The 27,012-nt window shown below is 32.4% G+C and overlaps 1 protein-coding gene across 4 annotated transcripts; it reads right to left on the minus strand.

Annotated features, from left to right (window-relative positions):
• Nucleotides 1-16,795: 16,795 nt before the first annotated feature.
• Nucleotides 16,796-24,754, minus strand: LOC133782390 (protein SOSEKI 1). 4 transcript variants are annotated; one of them, XM_062221686.1, is made up of 9 exons: nucleotides 24,398-24,754; nucleotides 24,107-24,200; nucleotides 21,331-21,383; nucleotides 21,060-21,197; nucleotides 20,850-20,919; nucleotides 20,591-20,703; nucleotides 19,659-20,418; nucleotides 19,230-19,349; nucleotides 16,796-17,101 (listed from the first exon to the last, which is right to left on the minus strand). In XM_062221686.1, exons 4-9 carry the CDS (start codon nucleotides 21,193-21,195, stop codon nucleotides 16,909-16,911), a joined length of 1,392 nt encoding a protein of 463 aa, XP_062077670.1. In that variant the 5' UTR covers nucleotides 21,196-21,197; nucleotides 21,331-21,383; nucleotides 24,107-24,200; nucleotides 24,398-24,754; the 3' UTR covers nucleotides 16,796-16,908. The 4 variants fall into 4 exon arrangements, with proteins under 4 accessions (XP_062077670.1, XP_062077669.1, XP_062077671.1 ...); XM_062221685.1 differs by lacking the exon at nucleotides 21,331-21,383; XM_062221687.1 differs by lacking the exons at nucleotides 21,331-21,383; nucleotides 24,107-24,200; nucleotides 24,398-24,754 and having other exon boundaries at nucleotides 19,659-20,358; nucleotides 21,060-21,309.
• Nucleotides 24,755-27,012: the final 2,258 nt, after the last annotated feature.

Consider the following 27,012-nt stretch of genomic DNA (forward strand, 5'->3'; position numbering starts at 1 on the left):
AATCAAGGAAATGAAAAGTCAATTTTCAAAACTGACTGGATCCTTGGTTAATTCTGAAAGAGGCAAACTTCCTTCTCAGCCTCAATTCAATACACAAGGGCAACATATGGCTCAAACCTCCAACTCTAACGATCAAAACGTTAAGGAGGCTAATGCCATCACAACTAGAAGTGGTAAAGCTTTGGAAGATCCACCAATACCAAATACTACTTCAAAATTTCCAAATGTTGTCTCTGAAAGTGTGCCATCCAATGCTTCTGCAAAAGTTCCATTTCCCCAGGCTCTAAGACCTGCTGGGAAAATTCCTGAGAATCGAGGAGAAATCCTTGAGCACTTGACACAAGTGAAGATAAATCTTCCTTTGCTTCACATCATCAAACAAGTGCCAGCCTACGCTAAAATCATCAAGGATCTTTGCACTGTAAAAAGGAAGCATCATGTCAAGAAGACTGCTTTCTTGACTGAGCAAGTTAGTGCGGTAATTGAGCAAAAGACACCGCCAAAATACAAATATCCTGGTTGTCCCACCATTTCCTGTCAAATTGGGACTCATGAATTCAGCCAAGCCTTGCTAGACTTAGGAGCGAGTGTCAATCTCATGCCTTATTCTGTCTACTCGCAACTTGGTCTTGGTGAAATCAAGCCTACTTCTGTAGTCTTACAGCTGGCTGATCGTTCTATTAAGAAGCCTCGGGGTATTGTTGAGGATGTTCTTGTTCAAGTTGACAAATTCTATTACCCCGTTGACTTTCTCGTTCTGGATACTCAATCTGTGGTTAACATGGAGTCAAAAATCCCTATCATACTTGGAAGACCTTTCCTTGCTACAGCTAATGCCCTTATTAACTGTAGGAATGGTCTCATGAAAATATCTTTTGGGAATATGACTCTCGAGGTCAATATTTTTCATGTTGCAAAGCAACCACATGATGATGATGAGTGTTATCAGGCATTTCTGATTGACACGCTCATTCCTGAGGAGATTCAATTGCAAAGCAATTCTGATGATCTTGATGAACTCCTCTCTTTTTTTGAAAGTTCGGGTTTTGATGAGTCGATTAATGAAATTTCTTGTTACAAAGACTCACAAAACGGAAGAACAAAGTTTTGGCAACCTCGCTTTGAAGAGCTACCTAGTGAAAGGGAAAAGCCAAAACCTTCTGCTGAAGAGGTTCCTATTGTTAAGTTAGCCCAACTACCTGAGGGTGTAAAACATGTCTTCTTGGGAGATGGTGATACCTTTCCTGTTATCATTTCGTCCAAACTTGATCCTTCACAAGAAATTAAGCTAATTAAGGTACTACAAAAGCTTAAATCTGCATTAGGTTGGACGATCGCTGATATTAAAGGCATTAGCCCTTTAATTTGCTCCCATCGAATCAATCTGGAGGATGGGGCAATCCCTCGAAGAGATCCTCAAAGAAGACTGAACCCCACAATGAAAGAAGTTGTGAAAAATGAAGTGCTGAAACTTCTGGATGCTGACATCATTTATCCAGTGGCTGATAGCAAATGGGTTAGTCCAACTCAGGTAGTACCTAAAAAGTTGGGTGTAACTGTTGTTGAAAATGAGAAAGGGGCCCTTGTCCCCACAAGAACTGTGACGGGTTGGCGCATGTGCATTGACTATCGAAAATTGAATTCTGCCACCCGCAAAGATCATTTCCCACTCCCATTCATCGACCAAATCTTGAATGTGTGGCTGGTCATCCTTTTTATTGCTTTCTTGATGGCTATTCAGGCTATTATCGAATTGAGATTGCAATGGAGGATCAAGATAAGACCACCTTCACATGTCCTTTTGGTACTTATGCTTTTCGATGTATGCCATTTGGACTGTGTAATGCACCAGCCACCTTCCAAAGGTGCATGATGAGTATTTTTAGTGACATGGTTGAAAAATGTATGGAAGTATTCATGGATGATTTAACAGTCTTTGGAAACTCTTTTGACGCATGCCTTCTTAATTTAGAAGCTGTTTTGACACGATGTTTTGAGAAAGGTCTTGTGCTCAATTGGGAAAAATGCCATTTCATGGTATCTTCAGGCCTAGTCTTGGGACACATTGTCTCTGAAAGAGGAATTGAGGTTGATCAGTCTAAGATTGATCTCATTTCTAATTTGCCCACTCCAAAAACCGTCAAAGATGTGAGATCTTTTCTTGGGCATGCTGGTTTTTATAGGAGGTTCATTCAAAACTTTTCAGCGATTTCTCGTCCGCTATGTAACCTCTTAGCCAAAGATGCCACTTTTGAGTGGACGCCTAAGTGTGAGGATGCCTTTCGAACACTTGTTGCAAAATTGACCTCCGCCCCTATTATGCAGTCACCTGATTGGGATTTGCCTTTTGAAATCATGTGTGACGCAAGCAATTTTGCTGTAGGAGCTGTTTTGGGACAACGAAGGGAGGGGAAACCTTTAGTTGTCTACTATGCAAGTCGAACTCTTAATAGTGCTCAAATGAACTATTCCACTACTGAAAAAGAGTTGTTTGCCGTTGTCTTTGCTCTTGACAAATTCCGAGCATACTTGATTGGCTCACCTATTACAATCTTTACAGATCATTCTGCCCTTAAATATCTCCTTTCCAAAAAGGATGCTAAGGCGCGCTTAATACGGTGGATCCTTTTATTGCAAGAATTTGACATCACAATCAAAGACAAGAAAGGTGTTGAAAATGTCATGGCAAATCACTTATCCCGACTTGAATTCAGTGATTCCGCTGATGGTCCACCTATTCGTGATGATTTCCCCGATGAACAATTGCTTGCTGTTACTAAGTTACCATGGTATGCACATATTGTTAACTACTTAGTAACAGGTGAACTTCCTTCTGATTGGAGTTCACAAGACAGATGCAAGTTTCTGGTCGAGGTGCACAATTTCTATTGGGATGATCCATACTTGTTCAAGTATTGCCTCGACCAGATCATGTGGAGATGCATCCCTGATGATGAGGTGTCTAGTGTTTTGAACTTTTGTCATAATGATGCTTGTGGTGGTCACTTCTCTGTGAAGAAAACTGCTGCAAAAATCTTACAGTGTGGTCTTTATTGGCCCACTTTGTTCAAAGACACCAATGAATTCTGTCGTTCATGTGTGAGGTGCCAGAAGTTAGGTTCTTTGTCCCGTCGTCATATGATGCCTTTGAACCCAATTCTTGTGATTGAGCTATTTGATTGTTGGGGGATAGATTTCATGGGACCATTTCCATCTTCTTCTGGTTACATTTACATTCTCCTTGCTGTGGATTATGTTTCCAAATGGGTCGAGGCTGTACCCTGTCGAACCAACGATAATGCAACAGTTACCAAGTTCTTGAAAGAGAATATTTTTTTCAAGGTTCGGTACGCCTCGTGCCATCATTAGTGATCAAGGCACTCATTTTTGCAATAAGTCTTTTGGGGCTCTCATGCGCAAATATGGTGTACTTCATAAGGTTGCTAATTCCTATCATCCGCAAACCAATGGGCAAGCGGAGTTAGCCAATAGGGAGATAAAACAAATTCTGGAAAAAACGGTAAATCCCGACCGAAAAGATTGGTCTTCTCGTCTTCTTGACGCACTCTGGGCATACCGTACTGCTTTCAAATCCCCTCTTGGGATGTCTCCCTATCGGCTTGTTTATGGGAAAGCCTGTCATTTGCCTGTTGAACTTGAGCATAAGGCATATTGGGCTGTCAAAGCCTTTAATTCTGATCTATGTGCTGCAAGCATTAATCGCAAACTCCAGCTGTCTGAAATTGAGGAGTTGAGAAATGAGGCATATGATAATTCCAAGATCTACAAGGCAAAAATGAAAGCTGCTCATGATAAACAGATCTTGCGAAAGCATTTTGAGGTGAATCAAAAGGTGCATCTTTATGATTCTCGGTTGCATTTCCATCCAGGTAAGTTGAGATCGCGGTGGACTGGCCCATTTTTGGTAAAACAAGTTTTTCCCAACGGTTCTGTTGAAGTTGAGGACCCAACTGATGGGAGAATTTTCAGAGTCAATGGCCAAAGATTGAAGCATTACATCGAGAGTGTGAGTCATGTTGAAGAGGTCCTTCTTGGACCCTGTTTATACACTCTGAGTTGTTTATTTCTTTTACATGTTTTATTTTATTTTATTTTTCTGCTTTTCTTTTAGTTTTGTGTGTTTTCGTTTTTTTGTCTGTTTTTGGTTTGTTTTGTTGCTTTCAGGTTGTTTCAATTATCGCCCTGTGGATATTGTCATCTTCCAGGTGTTCTCTTTCCCTATCTTTTTCATTGCATATTTGTTTTGACATTGAGGACACTGTCTGATTTTCGGTTGGGGGTGGTGAGCTCTCGTGAGCTTTCATTTGGAGAATTACATTGTTGTGCTGAATTTTTAAGTCAAATTTTTTCAAAATTTTCCAAGCATGATTGAAATATTTTGTTTGAGTTGGTTTTTGCTATGTTTAGCTATTAAGGAGTGATTTCTAGAGTTCTTTAATGCACTTTCCAAACATGTGGTAAGATGGTTGTTAACACAAATAGTTGAGAAAATTTTCAAGTTTAAAGTTTTCCATTTTTTTTGGTGAGTTGTGAGAGTTGAGAAAACGACTTTTTGAACTTTTATTGATCATTTGAGTTGGTCAAATAAGATTTTTGGAATTTAAACATGACATGTACTGGAGGGATAATTTCATGTTTAAAAGAGCCTTTGTTGTAATGTTATTTTCATGTTTCTTTTTGTTCATGTATTTAGGTGTTGCCTCTTGTCAAAAAATTCAAAAAAAAAAAAAAAATTCAAAAAAAAGAAAAGAAAAAAAAAATGATAGAACAAGAGCAACATTTCGTTATTGTGTTTTCTTTTTATTTTATTGTCAAAAAAAAAAAATATTGTTCCATATAAAAAAAAATGAATGAAAGAAACATCACTTCATATGTTTCTTAAAAAAAAAACGTGTTCTTTTCTATATTTATAATTTTCTTTTAGTTGGCTCTTTATTCTTCGAGTTTCTTGTGTAAATCCCAAAGGTTGTTTGTCATTTGAATTTTAATTATTTGATTTGTCTATCTTGTGATCAATATTTGTTCAAATTGTTTGTCCTAAAAAGTTTGTCTTCTCTCATTTGAGCGCTAATTGTTACAATTCCAACTCCAAGAGTGTCATCTCTCCCATTAAAAAATACTTTCAATGCCTGTGAGGAAATTGGAGTTGAGACCTTTACGCTTTTGAGGTTTTTCGATACTATTTGTGTTATGGCTTGTGGTAAGAAATGGATATGGTTTGGTGCACACACACACAACTCTGGGGTTACAACTGAGTAGCTTGCATAACACTTTCTAATTTCTTGATGATATTTTAAAATGCATGGCTAGTTTTGATTGGTTTGACTTGATTATTCAGCTTGATAATTTTCTTCTCTGCTTGAATTGCTAGGGACTAGCAATAAGCTGGTTAGGGGTTGTGATTGGTGGTGAATAATGCATATTTATTGATCTCAAATGTTAAATTAAATTACATTTTAATTAATATTTTCAGGAAATTAATGAAAAATATTTTTTACAATTGAAAATATTAAGTATGAATTTAATTTGGTTTATTTTGCAGGAATTATGTTGCATTTTGGTACAAATAAAAAGAAAGAAATGGAAAATTGATATTTTTGCAAAGAAAAGCCCATGAAGTAGCAGCCCAGTTCGCCAGCCTTTCTCCACGCCTGACCCAGGTCCGCATGAAGCTTCCTGGAAGAGTTGATTGCACACAAGTCTGAATTTAGCATTAATTGTGTTGATTTATGAGGATTCTGAGGCAGCATTCACAAAACAATAGTCTTGATTCTCTCCACCAAATTCAGATTGATTTCCATCACAAATTAAAGAATATTAAGAGATTGAATTCTGATGCATTTTCATTGGGATAACCGAATAAGCTAATTTATTTCTATTTATTTGGAATTAAATTAGTTATTTATTTTCCTTAAGAATTTAGGTATTTCAAAACACTATAAAGGGGAGAATGTCTTCTTTTTTTTTGGTGTGTAATTTTTCATTGGCAAAAACTATAGTAAATTTTAGTCTTATTTTGTCTATCTCTTCTCATATTTTCTCTTTAGATTATTGTGAGAATGACTAGCATTTTTGGCTAGTTTCCTAGATAAGGTAAAGGATGATCCTATATGCAAGGTGAAATTTATTTGTGTTTTGATTCACCAAATGCTTAAAGTTTATACATTTGAGTAATATATTTTTCTTCTATTTTTCTCTATCTCAATATCAATATATTTATCTATTTAGTATTATATAGAAATAGTCATGCTTTTTCTATGTGAATATGATTAGGACAAATATATTGATATTATAATTTTATGATTGGTCTTTTATTGCATTATTGCCAATAAGGTATATTGTCATTCTTAGATTTTTCATAAGAATATTTTCTATGATCCTAACGTGAGAATTATTATTACTCGAATACATTTTATTATATATGTTCTTCATGTTTTATCTTCCGATTAAATTGTTGGGAAGTGAACGATTTAATTGTGTTATATGTGTGAATCAAAATCCAAATAAATGAGCCAAACATATAGGTGATTCTTGAAACCTTATCACTTTTGTTATTGAATTTTTCAACCAATTTTATTTTCAACATTTTCTCAAAAACCACCAACGATTTATTTACTTTTTGCGCTTAAAGTTCTACTAATCACTTTTTGATAAGATATCTCTCTGTGGACACGACCGCCCATACTACACTACAACAACCGCTTTGTGAAGACAAGTTTGGGCGTAATCAGGAGGCAGGAACTCTGGCCCTTTCTTCGGCAGCCAGGCGAGCAGCGCAGCGAGCCAGCTCAGCTTTTCTGGCATCCTCTGGAAGGTAGTTGAAGTTGGCACTTTGGTTATGCTTCCAGAAATCGTAGAAGCATCGAAGTGTCGCGTTCTTGTACCTTTCCAGGTCTTTGGCGTTCGTGAGCTTTAGTTGCTCCACTTGGCTCTTTAAGCTGGCAATGCTCTTATCTTTCGTAAGATTTTCCCCCTCGAGCCTTTTGACTTCGCGCTAGTGGATTTGGCTGGCCTCCTGGTACTCCTCTCTCTGTTTTCTAGCACTTTCTAGAGAGGCCTGTTTCTCCACCAGATCCGCGGCCAAAGAGTCCTTCTGCTGGGTCACCACTTCCAGCTCCCCCACATGCCTTGCCTTCGCGGCTTGAAGCTCTTCCATCAACTTCAACTCTCGAACACGGGACTGCTCGATGCTGGCACCTGAGCGCAGACGGGCAGCCGTTAAAGTCAGCACGGCCTACGCAAAAAACAAGTGTTAGACAGACTTCAGGAAAGTCAGATTGTAAGTAGAGAAAATTAAGATGCTTACACAGGCTATCTCGTTCAGGGCCCTGTTGATGATCTGATCGACCCTCATTTCCTTTGTCCCTGCCATGGCCTCTTTGCAGCGGTCATTTTTTAAGGATTTTTTCCAGGCGGTCCTTGGCAGACCTCAGGGCACGGTGTGACAATTCCGTCACGGGAGAAGGCCCCCCCAGCCTGTTGTGTTTTTTTGGTAGGGGCTGGGGGTGATGGAGCTTTGGCAGCTAGAGCATTTGAAGGTGGAACCTCCTGCTCGAGAGGATGTTGTTCGGTGTCTTGGGCAGGAGGCCCGTCTGCCGAAGGGCCCGAGGCTCGGCTCCTCTTAGCCGAGGGAATTTGGCTGGACTCCCCATCATGTCGCCGGGACAACTTCTTCCTGCGAACCAGGGGGAATTTTTCTTCCTCCTGAGTGCTGTAGATGTCGAAGACGTTGGCAAAGGCCATTTCTGCAAAAGAAGTAAACATGCAAACAGTGAGCCAAAAATGGATGACAAATTATGTTTCATCAGAAAAGAAATAAAGAAAAATTGTAAAGACCAATACCCGAGCTATTACTACTGGTCGCTATACTATTGACTCTACTAGTCATACACTCACTCTCTGGCATGAAGAAGTCTGGCCCTAGGTTTGGAGTATATGTAAAATTGTCGTCCCCGTCAAATAAGTGACAGGGAATTGGCAAGCTATCTAGGAATGAAATAACTGTACCATTTTCGTTAGAGGACTCATCAAAGTCTATGACGGGCTCGGTCGCCTTTTGTTTTCCCTTTCCTTTGGGGGAAAAAGACCTTTCTGCTGGGGGGGTGCCAACGGGTTCCCTGATTGTAACCCCAGTTGGTCTCCGTCGAGGAGGAGACACTGGCGATTGCTGCTTGGGATTTTCCTCGGCAGTGGCACTTCTTGCCGCGGATTCCCTCACATCCTGGTGAGGGGCCAGGAGGCCAACTAGCCTCAAGTTGGCCTCGGTGGCCAAAGATTTGACGCTCTTCTCAACGTCCCTCATGCTGGCCAACATGGCAGACCTCAACACCATGTCTAGTGTTGGTTCTGGTCGCAACCATGGGCTTGAAAGACACAAGAAGTTTCAGAAAAAATGCAAGGAAAAATGCTAAGTAAAAACAGAGACCAGTGGAAAAAGACTTTTACCTCCTCGAGTGAATGACAGGTTATTCGCGACCATGTCGGGCGTGAGGAAATACTCCTGACTGTATTTCCCCATATTTGAAATGTGGGTTGTGTCACTCAGAAAGGTTCGGCTAGTCTCTTGGTGACAAAAGTGAAAGAACCCCGTACCAGACTATTGGGGGTTGGACTTAAGGTCAAAAAGGTAATTGACCTCGTGAGGGGTAGGCTCGGGCCATTTTTTGTGATTATAAAGGGTATAGAGTGCAGCAAGCACTCTATATCCATTTGGTGTGATTTGAAACGGGGCGACTCCGAAATAGTTCGCCACCCCTTGGAATAATGGATGAAGAGGAAGAGTATCCCCAGCCTCTATGTGATATCTCAGCCAGGCGCTAAAAACGCTTCCAGGAAAATTTGCCCGCTCGTCCGCGGTAGGGAGTTTGAGGGTTACCCCAGAAAGGCCGTATTTTCTGAAGTAGTTGGCTAGCATCCTAGGGGTTACATGACTGAGTGGGGTGTTGAACCCAAAAGATGGTGTTTTAATATTTATACTCGCAAGGGCACGAATCGTTTCAGAATATAATGTTCATGTAAGTACGAGGTCGAACCCATAAGAGTTGACTAACATCAAAAGAAACTATTTCAAACAAAGCACGAAGATTCTAACATAGTTCCAAATATTTGATGAGTTTTGTTTTAAAATAAAGAAAGAAAATACTAAAAAAAATTCAAATAAATAAACTAAAACGATTTGTTTTTTAATAGTTATTTATAAAATTATTAAGATTTTAGAATCCAGAAAATATAAATAATAATATTTATTAATATGTTGACTTCCCAATTTTTAGTAATAATTGAAATCAATCTAATTACCTTTTCCAAAACATTATACTTCCTTTAAGCTCTCTTTAATTCAAAAATATAGATTTTCCTTCACTTCAATAGTATAACTTCAAAGCATTAGTTGTGAATCAATTTAATGAAACTACAAAAAAATCAAATAATGTTATTTATAAGGCAAAACATAATATTTTTGTTCTAAGCATGGATGTGTACAATTTAATGACACATCTTACACAAAGAATATTATGTTTTTGTACTAATGAAGACCAAAGTGTAAATATGTGCTAACAATCCAAAATACATGATATTTAAGATGAAAGAAGATATTTGAAGAAGAAAATTCCATAAACTTTGTTGCACAAAATGAGAAATCAACATAAAAAATAAATACTATCTAGTTACAAATTGTTTTATCATCACCTTAATAATCTTAAAAAGATTAGAAACACATAATTAGAATAGCAAATACAAACTAAAAATTACAAACAGAAATAGGAAAATTTGGAGGACGAACCCCCAAAATTTTCCTCTAAAAATACATAGAAAATAACCAAAAAGAAGAAGAAGATGAAGAGAATAGAGAGGTTTTGAAATATGTAGAATTTTTAGTATGGTAACCTCCTCTCCAATTTTTGACACTCTAAATGGTCTTCAAAACTCCATAGTTATAGCCAAAATGAGGTATTAAAATAATCAATTTAAATTAATTAAATTGATTAAATTAATTTAATTAATTATAATATGGCAAATATGGGTAAATTATAAGGTGTAATAATGATTTTTGGGTAAAATGTGTAGAGAAGTTTGGATAAAAATGTGGCATTTAAAAAAAAAAAGGACAAATGAACATTGTTGGGCTCAAGATAAAATGGCTGTGTGGCTGTGACAGATGGGAATTTGGGGCTTGGGCTGTGCGTGGTGCAGCTGGAGAAGCAGCTAGGCGAAAGGTGCTGACCGAAGGTGGCAGCTGGAGACTAGGTGGCGTTGGGTGCTGCTGCATTGGTGTTGGGCCTGCTGAAATAACTGAAGAGGGGATGTTGGGCCTTTGCTGAGGAGGCTGTGTTGATGAGGTGAAAATGGTGGGCCGGCTGGGTGGCTTCTGGGCATGGGCCTGGCGTGGGCCCAAGGAGAAAAATGCCAACTTTCCTTGAAAATGTCACATTTTCTTCATTTTTTTCTTTCTCCTCAAGAGCAAAAATGCATAATTTTCCCTATAAAGTAAATATAAACTAAATCATAATAAAATATTTTCAACTATAAAATAAACCAATTTAGTTCTTTGAAAATATTAATTAGAACTTAATTTATATTTAACATTTAATTTTAATAATACAACATTTTTTACCTCAAACTAAACAATAATAATTCAAATACTTAACTACAATATTTTACAACAAAATAACTATAAAAACACACAAAAATATATAAAATCAAAATAAACCCAATAAATTCAAAATTGCTTTAAAACTTAATAAATCAATTAAAAACTCAAGAATTAAGCAACAATTAGCACAAAAAAAGTGGTAAAATAACTCTATTTTGTAGAGTTATCACACCCTCAAACTTAATGTTTTGCTAGTCCTCAAGCAAAAGAAAAATTAAAAACACACTTTTTTTTTTTAATTGGAGATATCAAATGTTTTCCTCAAAAATTGCATAATGAAAGTAGCTCAAAGAAAATTATGAAGAGACATTAAGCTCATGTAATTAATCCAATAGTCAATCTTGCTTTCAAAAACTAATTTTCAATATGGAAACACAAAACTATTTACCAAGTAATTATGTGGAATTTTGGAAAAATTTATGCAAAGATAAAATAATTAAATCTCAAGGAATTATGAATTAATTTTTCGTACCAAAGTCTCATAGGTTCGTTTTTCTTATCTCTCCACTAATGTAGAACAACACAAAATCAAGGATCGATAGGACTTTATAGGCTTGTAATGTGCGGGTAAGGAAAAATGTGAGACAAAATGATATTGAATTTAAGCTTAGATCACTTTTTCCTAACACGTGAGTATTTCCAAACTTTTCACTAGACATCACAATATTTCAAGTATATGCCATAACATTTCCATAGTAATTATTTCCACCCATTTGGAATCTTCAATTTTAATTTTTTTTTTGAACTAGTCACAATATTTTTGTTTTTTTTTTAGATGTGACTTTCCAAATTTCTTTCATATTTTCACTTTGGTAACAAATCAAGATGCATAGCTCTATGATATTTTCTCATGTGCAAGGAATGAAATTTATGAAGAAGTTTTAGATTTCACATATGGGTAAAACAAGAACAAGGCTCGTGTTTTGCTCAAATGGGGTAAACTAGGGAATAATGTGTGTAACGGTGATTAAGTCAAAAGGCTCAAATGTTCCAAAGATAGCCTAAATCATTTCCCTAATGATGTGTTTTTCTAGGATTTCGTCTTAAGAGATAATTAATCGAATTCTAGGACTTGTGAGATTTACAAAATTTTATGCTTACATAAATTAATCTAAATTACACAAAAATTCTTAGAAATATAGAAAGTGTTCTTTTATGAAAAAAAAACTATATTTAAGCAAGACTAACCCAAGGATTAAAAATAGAGCTTAAGAAATATTCACATTTTTTTTAAGAACTAAATTCAAATTCAATTAAGATTCTTATCATCGGAAAAAATCACCAATTTTTTTGTTTTGAACATTTTATAACAAATGAAAAACTCACATAAAAAATAAAAAATAAAAAAAACGCACAACTCTACCCCCAAACTTAAACATAACATTGTCCTTAATGAGCAATAAATTTGAAAAAGTTAAGAAAACTCCCTTGAATGTATGCTTCCTTTTAATTTTAATTTTTAATTTTTAAGTTAGTTTTGTTTAAATATTTTTTTTTCATAACATGTCACTTTTCTATTCTATTCGAATTTGTGATATTTGGATATAGTTTATTTAAACATTAAATTATTTAAATCTCTAATTTTTTTTTTAAATCCTAGAATTTGCTTGGTTATCTCTTGAGATTTAATTTATTTTTATTTGCATAAGCTTGTCTAAATGTTCACATGTTGATTTGATGATAGTATTTGTGTTTGCATGTTAAATATCTATTTTGAAAGTAATCCAAAAACTTGATGGACCCAAAACGGATATGTTTTAAATATTTATAACTCGCAAGCGCACGAATCGTATTTATAGAATAGTGTTCGTGTAAGCACGAGATCGAACCTAAATGAGTTGTCTAAAATGGAAAAGAAAACTATTTTAAATCAAAATTAATAAATTCTAACCTAGTTCCAAAGATTGATGATATTTTTGTATAATGAAAATAAAATAAAAGACAATAATATAGAAATTAAAGACAATATATATTACTAAATTAATAATTGTAAACAAGATGGTAAAATAAGATTATTAAGGATTAGAATCCACAGAATATAAGTACAATAATATTTATAAGTACATTGATTCCCAAGTTTTAGTGATAGTTAAAATAAATCAAACTATAATTTTCCAAATAAATTTATAATTTTAAGCACAAATTACTTCTAAAAAGATAAGATTTTTCTTCACTTTTCAAAAAGTTATAATTTCAAAGCATTTAGTGTAAATCAATCTAATGAAATAACAAATAAATCAATGAACATTATTTATAAGGCAAAACATAATATTTTTGTTCTAAGCATAGATGTGTACAATTTAATGACACATCTTACACAAAGAATATTATGTTTTTGCACTAATGAAGATCAAAGTGTAAATATGTGCTAACAATCCAAAATACATGATATTTAAGATGAAAGAAGATATTTGAAGAAGAAAATTCCATAAACTTTGCTGCACAAAATGGGAAATCAACATACAAAATAAATACTATCTAGTTACAAATTGTTTCATCATCACCTTAATAATTTTAAAAAGATTAGAAACACATAACTAGAATAGCAAATACAAACTAAAAATTACAAACATAAATAGGAAAATTTGAAGGATGAACCCCCAAAATTTTCCTCTAAAAATACATAGAAAATAACCAAAAAGAAGAAGAAGATGAAGATAATAGAGAGGTTTTGAAATATGTAGAATTTTTGGTATGGTAACCTCCTCTCCAATTTTTGACACTCTAAATGGTCTTCAAAACTCCATATTTATAGCCAAAATGAGGTATTAAAATAATCAATTTAAATTAATTAAATTGATTAAATTAATTTAATTAATTATAATATGGAAAATATGGGTAAATTATAGGGTGTAATAATGATTTTTGGGTAAAATGTGTAGAGAAGTTTGGGTAAAAATGTGACATTTTTAAAGAAAGGGCAATTGAACATTGTTGGGCTCAAGATAAAATGGCTTTGTGGCTGTGACAGATGGGAATTTGGGGGCTTGGGCCATGCGTGGTGCAGCTGGAGAAGCAGCTAGGCGGAAGGTGCTGACCGAAGGTGGCAGCTGGAGACTAGGTGGTGTTGGGTGCTGCTGCATTGGTGTTGGGCCTGCTGAAAGAACTGAAGAGGGGATGTTGGGCCTTTGCTGAGGAGGCTGTGTTGATGAGGTGAAAATGGTGGGCCGGCTGGGTGGCTTCTGGGCATGGGCCCAAGGAGAAAAATGCCAACTTTCCTTGAAAATGTCACATTTTCTTCATTTTTTTCTTTCTCCTCAAGAGCAAAAATGCATTATTTTCCCTACAAAGTAAATATAAACTAAATCATAATAAAATATTTTCAACTATAAAATAAACAAATTTAGTTATTTGAAAATATTAATTAGAACTTAATTTATATTTAACATTTAATTTTAATAATACAACATTTTTTACCTCAAACTAAACAACAATAATTCAAATACTTAACTACAATATTTTACAACAAAATAACTATAAAAACACACAAAAATATATAAAATCAAAATAAACCCAATAAATTCAAAATTACTTTAAAACTTAATAAATCAATTAAAAACTTAAGAATTAAGCAACAATTAGCACATAAAAAGTGGTAAAATAACTATATTTTGTAGAGTTATCATGGGGCAAGATACCAGTCGACGTCAGGAAGAACCGAATACCGAGGACAGGCTCTGACTTGGATGCGAGGGCCGGGAGCATTTATATCTCGACCACTGGTCGAGGGAACCCCAACCTGTGGGCCAGGCTGGGCTGGTGGATTTGAAGGGTTTTTCTTCTTTTTGGTGGTAGACTTGGCATGACCCATGCTGACAGGAGTTGGTTGAGGTCTTGGAGGAGAAATTTGTGAAAAGGGAATCTCTTGAATTCGCTGAGCTTGTTGCTCTTCACCCTCGAGCAGCTGTGCAAGCAAGTCGTCGTCTATCGGCCTCTTACCTCCCCACAAATCTGGCATTAAAAGCTGCGAACAGAAAAATGGGGAGGTGAGGAAAAAGAACCTAAGAAGTCGGTTAGAATAACGTTGTTTGTGTACAAAATTCTAACTTTTATACAGCAGCATTCTAACGAAAAATTGAAATTTTCATACGAATAGTTTGAAAAACATATCAAAAAGTGAAAGTAATTTTTTTTTTTAAAAAGCTTTTTCTACTCCAGTAAGGACGGGAAAAACCCAGTTTTTCAGCTAGCGTAAAAATCGAATTTTTATTTCGATTTTACGTCCTAAACCTATGATCTCGACTATCAAACTGATTCATAACCTCTACAAAGAAAGTATGCTCTACCATATCTAACATCAATCAGCAAACGTCCAATTTTCCTATATTTTTACTTAGGAACAAGACATTGTTTCAGAGCCTAAAAAGCTAGCATAAACAGACATGCACAACACAATAAAGGGTGCGAAAGTTATGAAATTTACCTATACGAAGATTGAGAAGTCCTGGAGAAACTTCGATTCTAGGCGTGCGAGCAGCAAATTCCTGGAACAAGGAAGGGTGATCTTCGGAGAAATTTCTGGGTTCTATCTTGGAAGTTCTTGGAGTGTTCTTGACAAAGAGATAGCTAGTAAAAGGTGAAAAAGTAATTTTGAAGGCTATATATATATATAATGCATGAGATATGTTAAAAAAGAGGCAATCATAAGTTCCCCTTTTTCAAAGCATAGGGAAGCGGGATAGCAATCAAAAGTTTAGTTGGGAGCCAAAAAGGCATGATTGGACGTGAGTAGGTCACTTTTTTTCAAGGAGGCACGAACTACTCTGACAGATTTGGTGGGGTAATTGAAGGGTCATTTCCTAAAGTTTATTTATTGTTGGTCGTAATAAATAAACTTGGGGGGCAAATGTTATCCAAAAACAGGTGTGGATGACGTGGCAAACATTTTCAACACGTGGCTGACACCTGGTAGAGGTTCTGTTCGACCATTGATCAGGGATGTTCCCCTGACACATCATTTGAGTTTTATATATGACCAAACTGCTCGTATACTCCGTATATTTTTGAGTAATCTTGTACAGTTGTAATCATATCCGAGATTATTTCCCTTTATACCTAATTATCTGATTAATTAGGTAAAAATATCTTTAATTGATTCATGTAACCCACCTTGAGCCTATAAATAAAGAGGAAGTAGCTCAAGGGCGAGACTTTTGGCTATTGTTTTTCGATTGTATTACTCATCTCTCAAAGGCTTGTGAAGCTCAAGAACCCTAGTTTTTTTATCACTCATTTGAGAATCAAGATCAATAATAGCTTAAGTGGACGTAGGTCATTACCAATTCTTGGGGCTGAACCACTATAAATTGTTGTGTCGTTTATTTTTCTTTCCATTAGATCTTATTCAATACTTTCCATCACATCAAGTATTTGACTTCGTGTCAGTTGACTAAAACGAGGGTCAACACCATTGTTGAAAAATAAAATTTGATACCTTAGAATATTCCATTGTATACAGGTGTACATAGATGGTTCTAGAATGAGACACATCCCACACTTTTAGGAATTTCTCTATACGTGTACCAGTCATTGTTTGAGAATATTTTTCTGTTATGTCCACTGTATTATAAATACCTAGTATAGATATTGTATCAATCAAGTGAGGAAATTAATATACACATAAATATTCACAACTTTATTTACGCCTCTCTTCCTTCTTTCCCTTTTCAATATTTTCTTTTGATTACTATGAATCTGGCTTAATGCCATTGATAATTGTTTTGATTTTTCTAATGCAGCGATTGGTGATGAGAGTTTTGATTTTTCTAGTTCAGAGGTACTAGAAAGTGAGATTGATGATGGTCATTCGGTCATTTATTATTTCTGTAATTGTTGATGATGATTTCTGGGTTTGAGATTGTCAAAAGACGAGAATGGGAAGGATGAAGAGAGAAAATAATTTTTTTTCTTTATTTTATTTACTTCTAACTTTTTATTTTATTTTATGATATAATTTTAATTCATTTACAAATAATAAATGAAATTAATTCAGGTTAAATGATAGTGAACTCGTTATTTAAAAAATATTGTTCACCAAAATCAAATGGAAGGTACCATTTTTTACCAAATTACATTTTACAAGGTACCTACCAGTATTATACGTAATATAAGGTACCAACTGTGTAATCGGAAAAAAATATATAAGGTCCCAATCAAATATATTCCCTAGATAATATAATAATGGGTGTCCATTAAAATAAACTAGCAGGTATGTAATATAAGTTTATACAGTGGATTCAGCTGGTTAACAAATGAGCCAGAGCTGAATCTTTGTAGGATGAAGTGGTAGAAGATCCCTGGTGATAATAAAGTACTGTACTCTTATCAACAGAAGTACTAAAATTGTTCTTATTAGCCGAAGTTTTCATGCCTCTGCACGACTTCATATGCGAGTGCAGTTTCTCTGGTTTGAATGCTTTCCCACATTGCCTGCAACAACGTAATAAATTTCAACATTTTATCAGAAAATTCTGTGCATTTGATGATTGTAAATGTGTGTTTGTGTTCGTATTTGTATTTAATTAAGGTGGGCACTACTTTTATTGATAGTTATGTCCATTGTTTAAAGGAGTAATTTATTAGGTTCTTAATTATTAATAATTATGATGACTTTTGACTAGGTCATCTCAAGTAACTCATACGAATTCATGGACTAGCTTGACTCTGAAAAAAGAAAAATAAGGGAAAAAAAGAAAAGAAAAAGAAAGGTCCACCTCTTCATAAATTAGCGCAGTTCACCCTTGCCACTAGCAAAGTTCTATATTATATAGTTTTAGTAATATAATGAATAGCAAATAATATTATTCTTAGTTTTAAAAATGTATTTAATTGCAGTTAATCATTTGACTTTTGTTTGATGTTATAGTCTCACGTACCGTCGGCAGTTGAGAAGCTTGTAACACAACTGGTGTTTTCTTTTTAATAATATAGCGTTGTTTTAATTATATATTTAAGCAGATTTATTGCTTTCAAATGAATTACCTAATTGTAATGATTTTTCAAGGCAAGTGTCTGTATGTAGGTAGAAATAATTTATAATGCACGTTTGCTCAGTTTTAAAATTGTAAACATTCTGTATAATTTATTATTTTAAAAAAAAATATATATATAATAGAATAAATTATAGTTCTATAGTATATATAAATATTTATATCAATAATCTTTATATATATATATATGATATCTAAATATAATATTGACATAAATATATATTTACATGGTTACATGACATATATAAAATACAATAATATTTAAAAAAAGATTAATAATAGAAATAAAATAAAAATAGAAAAAGTTATAGTGTAGACAATAGTACATGCATAAATTATTTTTAGTTTTTAATGTATGTCACAATGTTCTTTGATGGATTTGATGAAGAAAATTAGTTTCAATCACTTGATAAAAAATAAACTATCACACAAATTTATAAGATAAAAAAATTATATGTATACCTCTATTATTTTTAAATAAATATGATTTAATTATTTAAATTATCATAATATATCTTAAAAATATCCTATTTTAATTAATTATTTTTTGGTTTAAGATAATGTTTTTCTAGTTTTTGAATTTGACATTGACAATAAAATATTATATATTATATGTTTAATATAATATGAAGTTTAAGTTTAATTAAATATTATTTAAGTTATAAAATATATGGTTTTATTATTTTTAAATAATTATCATGGTAAATTATCTAAAAAATATCATATTTTAATTTATTTAATTATTCATTAATTTAATTTTATTTAAGTTTAAATCATGTTTAGAATGTATAGTTAAATATAAGAATATTCTATTAAATATAAGAATATTATGTTAAAGTTAACGAAAAAAATAAAAAATGGTTAAAAATAAAAATTTCAGTTATCTACACACTTTTTATATAGAAAATATATATATATTTATATAACTAGCTATAGTCCTATTCATTATTTACTCATAAATGTTATATTAATTTTTAATCTTTGTCAAAAGAAGAAAATTTAATCATTAATTATAACACATAATTTTTCATAGAATATAACCATTATTATAGAAAGATAAATCATTGATAACATTTTATATATATATAAATATAAGGTTTATATATTTTTGGAACTTGTATTTTGTCCCATTATTAATTTGGACTCTGTGTTTTGACAATTTTTTTTTAGACTTTGTGTTTTGTAAAATAGTTCAAATAGATCCTAAACCAAGGTAAAATGATTCAAATAGATCATAAACCAAATTTTAATGAAGGATAAATTAAATACAACAACACAGTTGACAAAATAATTTTATTTTTGTTTTAAATTAATAATTTTGTGAATTATTTATAATTTTAGATCAAAATTTTTTGACCAAAATGGAATTGATCTTTCTATTTAAACTATTTTACAAAATAGACTCTAAAAAGTCAATTCTTAGTCCAAACAAAACAGGGATGAAAAATATAAACCCATATATATATATATATTTATATATATATATAAAATATAAATTTGTTTTATCGACAAAACATAAACAAACGAAAACACAGTGAAATCAATGCACAATTTTTACGTTGACTTACGAGCAATTGGGCTCTCTGATTGGCCTGTAAGCTGGTGGAATTGTTCTTTGTTTAGTGAATTCGCTCTGCTGCTGATTCTTCTTTGTTGAGCCTGTGCTACTCCTCTCATCACAGCTTCTTCTGTATTAGAAATGACCACCAAGCTTTCAGCAAAATTAAGCAACATTCCACACACACACATACATATATATATATATATATTAATTGTTTTGTATGTTACGGCCATTTACATTTAAATTACTCATGTTTGATTACATAATAATACGACATTGTTATCAAATTTACTATCGAATGCATCCTTCACATATATAAATATTTGAGTTATCTTAAAGTTCTTCACAGTCACTACTCTTATAAAAATTGATTGAGAGTTATATAATTACAAAATTGTAAGACATGAACAGAGAATGAAAATAAAATTAAAATTACCTAGCATTGTCATAATTTTGAGGCTGTTGTACTTCATCATGATAATTCCAACAAGTATGGAAAGACCTTCGGCCACCAGTGAAAACGTCATCCTGCGCATTATTACCACTATTCGGTTTGGTACTGCCCTTAACCGATGCACTCTTTTGGAAGCCACCGGCGCCGCGGCCGCCACCATGTTTCACCGTAACTAAAACGGTGTCGTTTGTATCCACCGCGCGGCAAGTAATGAAGCTCTTAAGCACGTTTGAAGCTCCACCAGAAAAGCTCTTTCTCTTAGCAGGTAAAGGTGATTTTGATGATGATGATGATGATGATGATGACGACGACGAGGATGAAGAGCCTTGCCTCATACAATCCATTTCGTTGCATTCCTCGTTATTTTTTATCCCGTTCTTGTTCTTGGATTTCTTCACGTTGTTGCGAAATAAAGGAGTGGAGATGTCAATTTTCTGGGCTAGAGACTTAGTGCAGTGTTGACGTTCTTGATCTTGTTTTGTACTACTCGACTGGTTTTCGTTCTCCAGCTTCACTGAATCGAATTCATCAGTCAGAGAAGATCTGTCCGAGCCAAAACTAGACAATGATGAATCTTCGTTGATTTCGGAGAAAGTTTTTGTAATGGGCGGAGCAATTTTAGGATCAGGGCGTGTATGTTTACAACAGGCTTCTTTCTTAACTGCTTTCTCATCTTCTGCAGCTACACCAGTAGTCATAATAGTAGTCTTTACAGCTTTGTTAATAATATCTGTTTTTTCATCTACAAATTAAATGAAATAACCAGAAACATACATTAATTAAAGGGAGTATATATTTTTCAAAGCACTGAAAATCACATAAATTTTGGAAAATGACACACAGTTCATGTAAGTGATTTATTATACATATATATATGGTATGTATTTAATTGATTTCATTAATTAATTAATTACCAACAGGGGTAGAGATAACTTCGGATCCTTTTAGAACATATTCATTGTCGGAAAGAGGGGTTATGAGATCGTCATCTACCAAGTCTTGCCATACATAACCACTTTTGTACCTCCTGCGTTTATACAAATATGATATATATTTATATATATATATATATTCATTACCGAATAACGAAATCTTAACGTCTAATCATATCATAATCATGGAATTAGTTAACTATGTAATTGTAAACAAAAATGTTTTGTAATTATAATTTACCTTTTGTAAGACCAAGCATAAGCTTCTGCCATGTCCTTTCCTCGTAAGTCCCCAAGCCATCTCTTAACATCTTCCGTCCAAAAATAACAATAAACAATAAATATAAGAGAAATTTCCTATAAATGTATATAGATAATGATAATATTTAGCCAAAAAAAATTGTTACAAAAGAGGCTTTAAAATGGGAGATTAAATATGAATTACTCAAACCTCGAAGATAAACGCCGGTACGGGTGAGATGGTGAACTCGAATGAGATGGGGATGCTCTGAGCGACCAAGATGAGTGAGAAAGTAGATGATGTGAAGCCTTCTTACTTCCCCAGCTCTTCCTAATTGTCCTTCCATAGCTAACATCAAAAATATAATTACCAAATATTCTTCTTATTATCCAAAACTTCACGAACAACAATATATATGAAAATATATATTTATTATTTTTTGGGGCCGGGGAACATATATAAAAGTATGTTAAATATGTACTTTTATCTCTATAAACTTAGAAGCCCTCGGGAGATCTTTGTCTCTCTGCCGGCCTGCGCCACAAAAAAGTCGAGTACAAACCAACATATAAATAGTACAATTTCAATGCTAAGTTGAAAATTATATAAAAATGTTACACAATTTGACAAATTAAAGAATAGAATAGTGCAGGCATGCAGAGTATATATTAATATTATTATTAACAAGCGTTTGGCAAATGGGAAATTACTTTCTCGCGGAAACAAAAAGGTACCACGGGTAGTTATCGTAGTATTCGAGATTCTACCCAAGTTATTTATTCGATGATCTATAATGGACTGTTTTATACCTTTTTTTTGTTCGTATTTGGAATTGATAAAATAAATATTATTATAATTAGTAAGGCTTTGAAAGAAGAGTTCGTTAACAGATTAGTATGTATAAAGCAGAAAAATGAGGAGGATTTTAGTGACCAGATTTCCAAAAAAGTAGCTGATGATGAGTTCTATAGGGAGATAAAAAAGCTTAACCCACTCACCGAGCATATCTGATTTATATTTCGGACATTTAACAAGTTTTGTATGTTGAACCAGCCAGCTTTAATTATTTATTTTATTTTTTTAACCTTCAAAAAAAAAAAAAACTTTAATAACATATAGGCATATACGTAAGATCCAAACAATTTAAGGTTCCTATACATTCAAATAATTATATTTATGTAAAGGGAGATCTACATATATATTGTGTCGATTTTATTCCCCATTTTCAATACTTTGAAACATAACCAAGAGTTGTGACTTGGTAACCAAAGATATAAATAATGTACTTAGGTGTTGGTGAACCATAGTATGTAGTCTAACAAATCTATATAATACGTGTACTGGAAAGGAGGTTAGAGGGTTTGGCTATCACCACATTAGAAAACTATTATTTATTTATTTTTTTGGAGAAGGGCGGGTTGGCCACCAATTCATCATCAATGATGGAATAGTCTATCTGTATTCTCTCGTACATTTATGCTCTTATATATATATATATATATATATATATAAATTGATGATCCAGAATCAACGTCATAAATCATGGTACCATGAGACGGTTTCCATAGTTTGGGGATCATTTCAATAATAAATTTTAGGCCTGGTTAATATGGTCTCATAATAACATTGACACAAATTATTATGATTTATGAAACACTATACAAAACATAGTTATATGTACAAAAGAGTAAAATAATATAAGGCAAACAACCATATAAATTAAAAGATTCGAAAATTTTAAGCTACATGCATATAGATAAGATAAAAAGATGTCAAGTTCAATTTAAAAAACAAAACATGAAAAGGAAGGCTTAACTTAACCCCGTATGTATTTTATTACGAATTTAACCGTTGAATTTTTTAAAGTGCCAAATTTAATATTATACAGTAATTCAGAGAGACTCTAAAATATAAAGAGTCTTCTGTAATATTCTTACCAAGTTCTTTGCAGCGGCCAAACTAATTCAAGCACAGGCCTCCAATATAGAAAATAAAAATAAAAATTAAATAATAATAATCAAGGGTAAAGATTTTCAATCCTTTAATATAAAAGGATTAATGTATACGTAGTAAAAAAAAACATTGTTATCGAATATATTTGTGGTGTCGAACATTAAGTTAGCCCCTTTCAAAAAAAAAAAACATTAAATTAGCTTATAAATAGACCTCACAATATTAAATTAGTATATGGGACCTCACATTTAGTATTATAGTATGGTGGCTAATCAACAATATCACACGTGTGTACTATAAAAAAAACACAATATCACAAGTTTGTATTTCAATTAGTGTAAAATAAAAGATTAATGATGTGCGGTGGATTTTTTTAACCAATTACATTAATGAATGAGACTTACTGTTAAAAGAAATTAATAAGTCAATGTGTATAATATTTTGGTTTATTTTTGGGTGCACATAACATTGCCCAAAATAAAAAGGACATGTAAAAAAAAAATAATGGTTATATAGTGTTGTAATATAAAAAAAATCCTACTTTAATCTCAATAAAATTTGTGAGTAAAAGTAAAAAATTTATTTTACTAAAGCATATCATCACAAGCTGTGACCAAATAACTTTTGAATACAACAAATTTTATCATTAAATATAATAGGTTGTGACAACTTGTAACTAAATCACAGACTATAGGTTTATTGTGATTAAATGTGTGATATTTAGTAAAAAAAATTATGCTTTTGACTTACAAAAAATTATTATTAAAAGATAATAACTTTTGCTTAAATAGTGCATATAGTATAATATGCGCATCGAAAATATGCACAAAAACATTATATACAGTAATTTAACATTGTTTTTTAAAACAATAAGTCCTAATTTTAATAAATATGATTGAATTACTTAAGTTATCACATCATTGTGTAATGTTTAGATGCATTTTTTTTTTGGTAAAAAATAGATTATATTTCTATTCCTACTTTAGATGCATATTTTTGTTACATAATATTAAGCAAACTAGCTTAAATCAAGACCACTTCCGGTCAAGAAAATATATAAAACTAAAATGAAGACCCCACAAGAATTAATACTCCACTAATATCACCATGAAAGTTGGCCGCGCTTTTATTAGTAAGTGTTAAATATTTATGCTGATTAGCCAAACCCACCAAGATTCATTCAATACATCGGAATTAATTAAAGTTCATCGATAAAAAAAAAAAAGAAAAGAAACTCAAACAGCATCAAACAGTAAATATTTTCTTGAGAGGTTATTCATTAATTAATACCTCTAAATAATTACCTTATTAGAAATCTGAAAATGAGAATCTGCTAGAATCGGGAAACGATAGAAAGAAACGTTCGCCACAGAATGAAACTATAATAATCTGTTGGATCTGCCAAACAAATACATTGTAGTATTTATAGACAAATACATACACAATTATATTTACACGATCAAATCTAGAGAGAATTAAACATGCAGGCAACTATGACAAATCTTATGGATAATTATTAATATTTTTAGTTGTTTTCAAAAGATGGAAATGACGTCGGTTTAAGAGCTAGAAAAAAAAAGATGAAAAGAAAGTACCTTTGGGGAGGAAGACGTGTTTGGTGAAATGAAATTATGCATATAAGTTAACTTCATACCGAAATCGTGCCGTTTCAGTTGATCAAATTGAACCACTTAAATTGGACCTTTCCTAACGACTGTTCTGTTGCCATTATCTATAAACAAATAAATCGACCTCTCACTCAAACTTATATGTAATATTGGGTAAAAGAGAACAAATAAAAGAATAATGGGAAGAACAATACTTTGTCGTTCTCCAACTACTATTTAAATATATGTACACTTTTGTATAGCCAATTGGTATAGAAATTTAGATGGTAGATGCGTATAGATAGATGTGGGTTGATGGGCCTTAAATATACGTAACCTCCCTTTTGTAATTTTCTTCACTAAATTAGTTATATGTTCCCCAAATTTTCAATGAATATCGGCCATAATATACATAAACATTATCAACCACAGCTACGTACTAGACTAATTAATGTAACATTGATGTGCTGCTGATGAATAATTTTTACTTAATATTAGGCATATGTACATTTATTATTACATTATCTAATTATCTTGCGAGTTTCATGCATGAATTTTGCTCCTTTAAAAAACTTTTTGGCAAGATACGCGTACGTATATGATAATTTGGTCTCAAAATTTATTGATAGCGAGTGGAAGTATATAAAGAAATTACTGTCCTAAGGATTTTTTCATAAATACACACTTTTTATAATTTTTTTTTATATTTTTACAATCCTTAATTTTTTTATTTTATATTTTTACTAATTCAAGTTTTCAAAAATACGATTTTATTGTTTTAAAATTACAAAAATACGATTTACACTAAACATCAACCCACAAAACATAACGTTAAACAAACAACACGACAACAACCTTACAACAACATAGTGCAACCCATTGCAGCTACAAAAAAACTAAAAAACAAAACAAAAACAACATCAAAAAACTTATTCTTACATTTTAAAAAAGCAACACAGAGCAATACAATTTTAAAAAAAAACTATTTAAATGCAACACGACAACAATCTCACAACAATACAGTGTTGAAAAGACAATTAGATATCAATTCATTGCATTAACTCAAAATAAATAAAAAACAACAAAAAAGCAACCTCAAAACAATTTTTCCGTGCATTTTTAAAAGTGTAAAAAATAGACTAAAAATATATCTCAAAACAACTAAACATATATCCAAAATAAACTAAAAAAAATTGGAAAACAACTAAACATTAACCCACTACATACTAACACATTAAAAAATAACTAAAAAAACAACAATTGAACAACAATTAGAAGTCAACCCATAGTATACTAACATGTTTTTTTTTTTTTTTCTAAATCAAAATATATCTAAAAACAAATAAACAATAATTAGATATAAACACAAACAACTATATATAAACTTAAACAACTAAAAAAACAACATGAAAATATTTATATATAAATCTAAACAATATAGTGTTGAAAAAACACATGCAAATCAACTAAACATCAACATGTTGCATCAACAAAAAATAAACTTAAAAACAACAACAAAATAACATTTAAAAACTTCTTACTACATTGTAAAATGTGTAAAAAATAGTCTAAAAATACATATATATCATAACATATGACATAACACTAAAACAAAATATGAGTTTTATGACTTTATTTGAGAGACATTGAAAGTCTACAATGTCTCCCAATTGGGGAGACGTTGTTGGTAGGGTCATTGCATGTATATGTTTCATGTCTCCTAATGGGAGATGTGAAAGACTTCCCACGTCTCCCAGTGGGAGAGGTTGAAAGTCAACGTTTGATTGCAATAATATAAAATACTAGAATTTACGTCTTTGCACAAATTTAACAGAGCAAAATAAAGATTGCAATAATATAAAATACTAGAATTTGAACCAAGTATCCAAAATAATGAGTCGTAACTTAAGCAAAATTGACTCATATAAGGATTGCAACTATAGTTAGAAAACAAATTAAAATGTGTATAAGAATAGTAACAATAGTTAGACAATAAAACTATATCGTAGAATGTCTAAGTTAACAATGTAAGTATACATCTCCTTAAAAATATAAGTTAACAAAAGTGAGTAGATCTACATAGTACTCATCAAATCCATGACGTGTTGTGCCCATTCTTCACGTACTTCATTGATCTCATCCTTTATTGTGCCAATTCTTCACGTACTTTATTGAACTGTGTCAAGCTGCAAAGTCATAAATAAGTTTTCAATTTGAATGATGCGATTCATGTTGTTAGCACATTTGAAGAAGCCTTGTCACCTTGAGCAGTCTCGGCAGCAAGGCTACTGTCCTTCTTGGCTGCTTTGTATGCCTTATTAACTTCTTGTAAAACGTCTGCATTGGGACAAAAAAAAATGGAAAAGTTTTTCATAGTTAACAAAGGTATGCTCTACAAGTTTAAAGTAACAAAAATGCACAAATAAGATATTCCAAAAAGTTTAAAGTAACAAAAGTTGCATAAACTCACATCACAAATCTAAAGTGACAATGCAAAAAACAGAAGCATGAAAACTACTTGTTTGTTTCATGCTAAATCTCAAAACATATCAATTAATATATAAACACACATATATGTGGTTAATGAAAGCATAACACACAGT

Source organism: Humulus lupulus, chromosome 6 (assembly GCF_963169125.1).
Source record: "Humulus lupulus chromosome 6, drHumLupu1.1, whole genome shotgun sequence".
In the NCBI taxonomy this organism is placed as follows: Eukaryota; Viridiplantae; Streptophyta; class Magnoliopsida; order Rosales; family Cannabaceae; genus Humulus; species Humulus lupulus.

Excerpts from the sequence above, each read along its gene's own strand:
- LOC133782390 (XM_062221684.1), bottom strand. The coding sequence starts at position 21,204 with ATGTTAGCTATGGAAGGACAATTAGGAAGAGCTGGGGAAGTAAGAAGG. Across the intron at positions 20,704-20,849 it reads TATGCTTGGTCTTACAAAAG|GAGGTACAAAAGTGGTTATG; the intron begins GTAAATTATAAT and ends GTATAAACGCAG. Across the intron at positions 19,350-19,658 it reads CAAAATTATGACAATGCTAG|AAGAAGCTGTGATGAGAGGA; the intron begins GTAATTTTAATT and ends TTTCTAATACAG.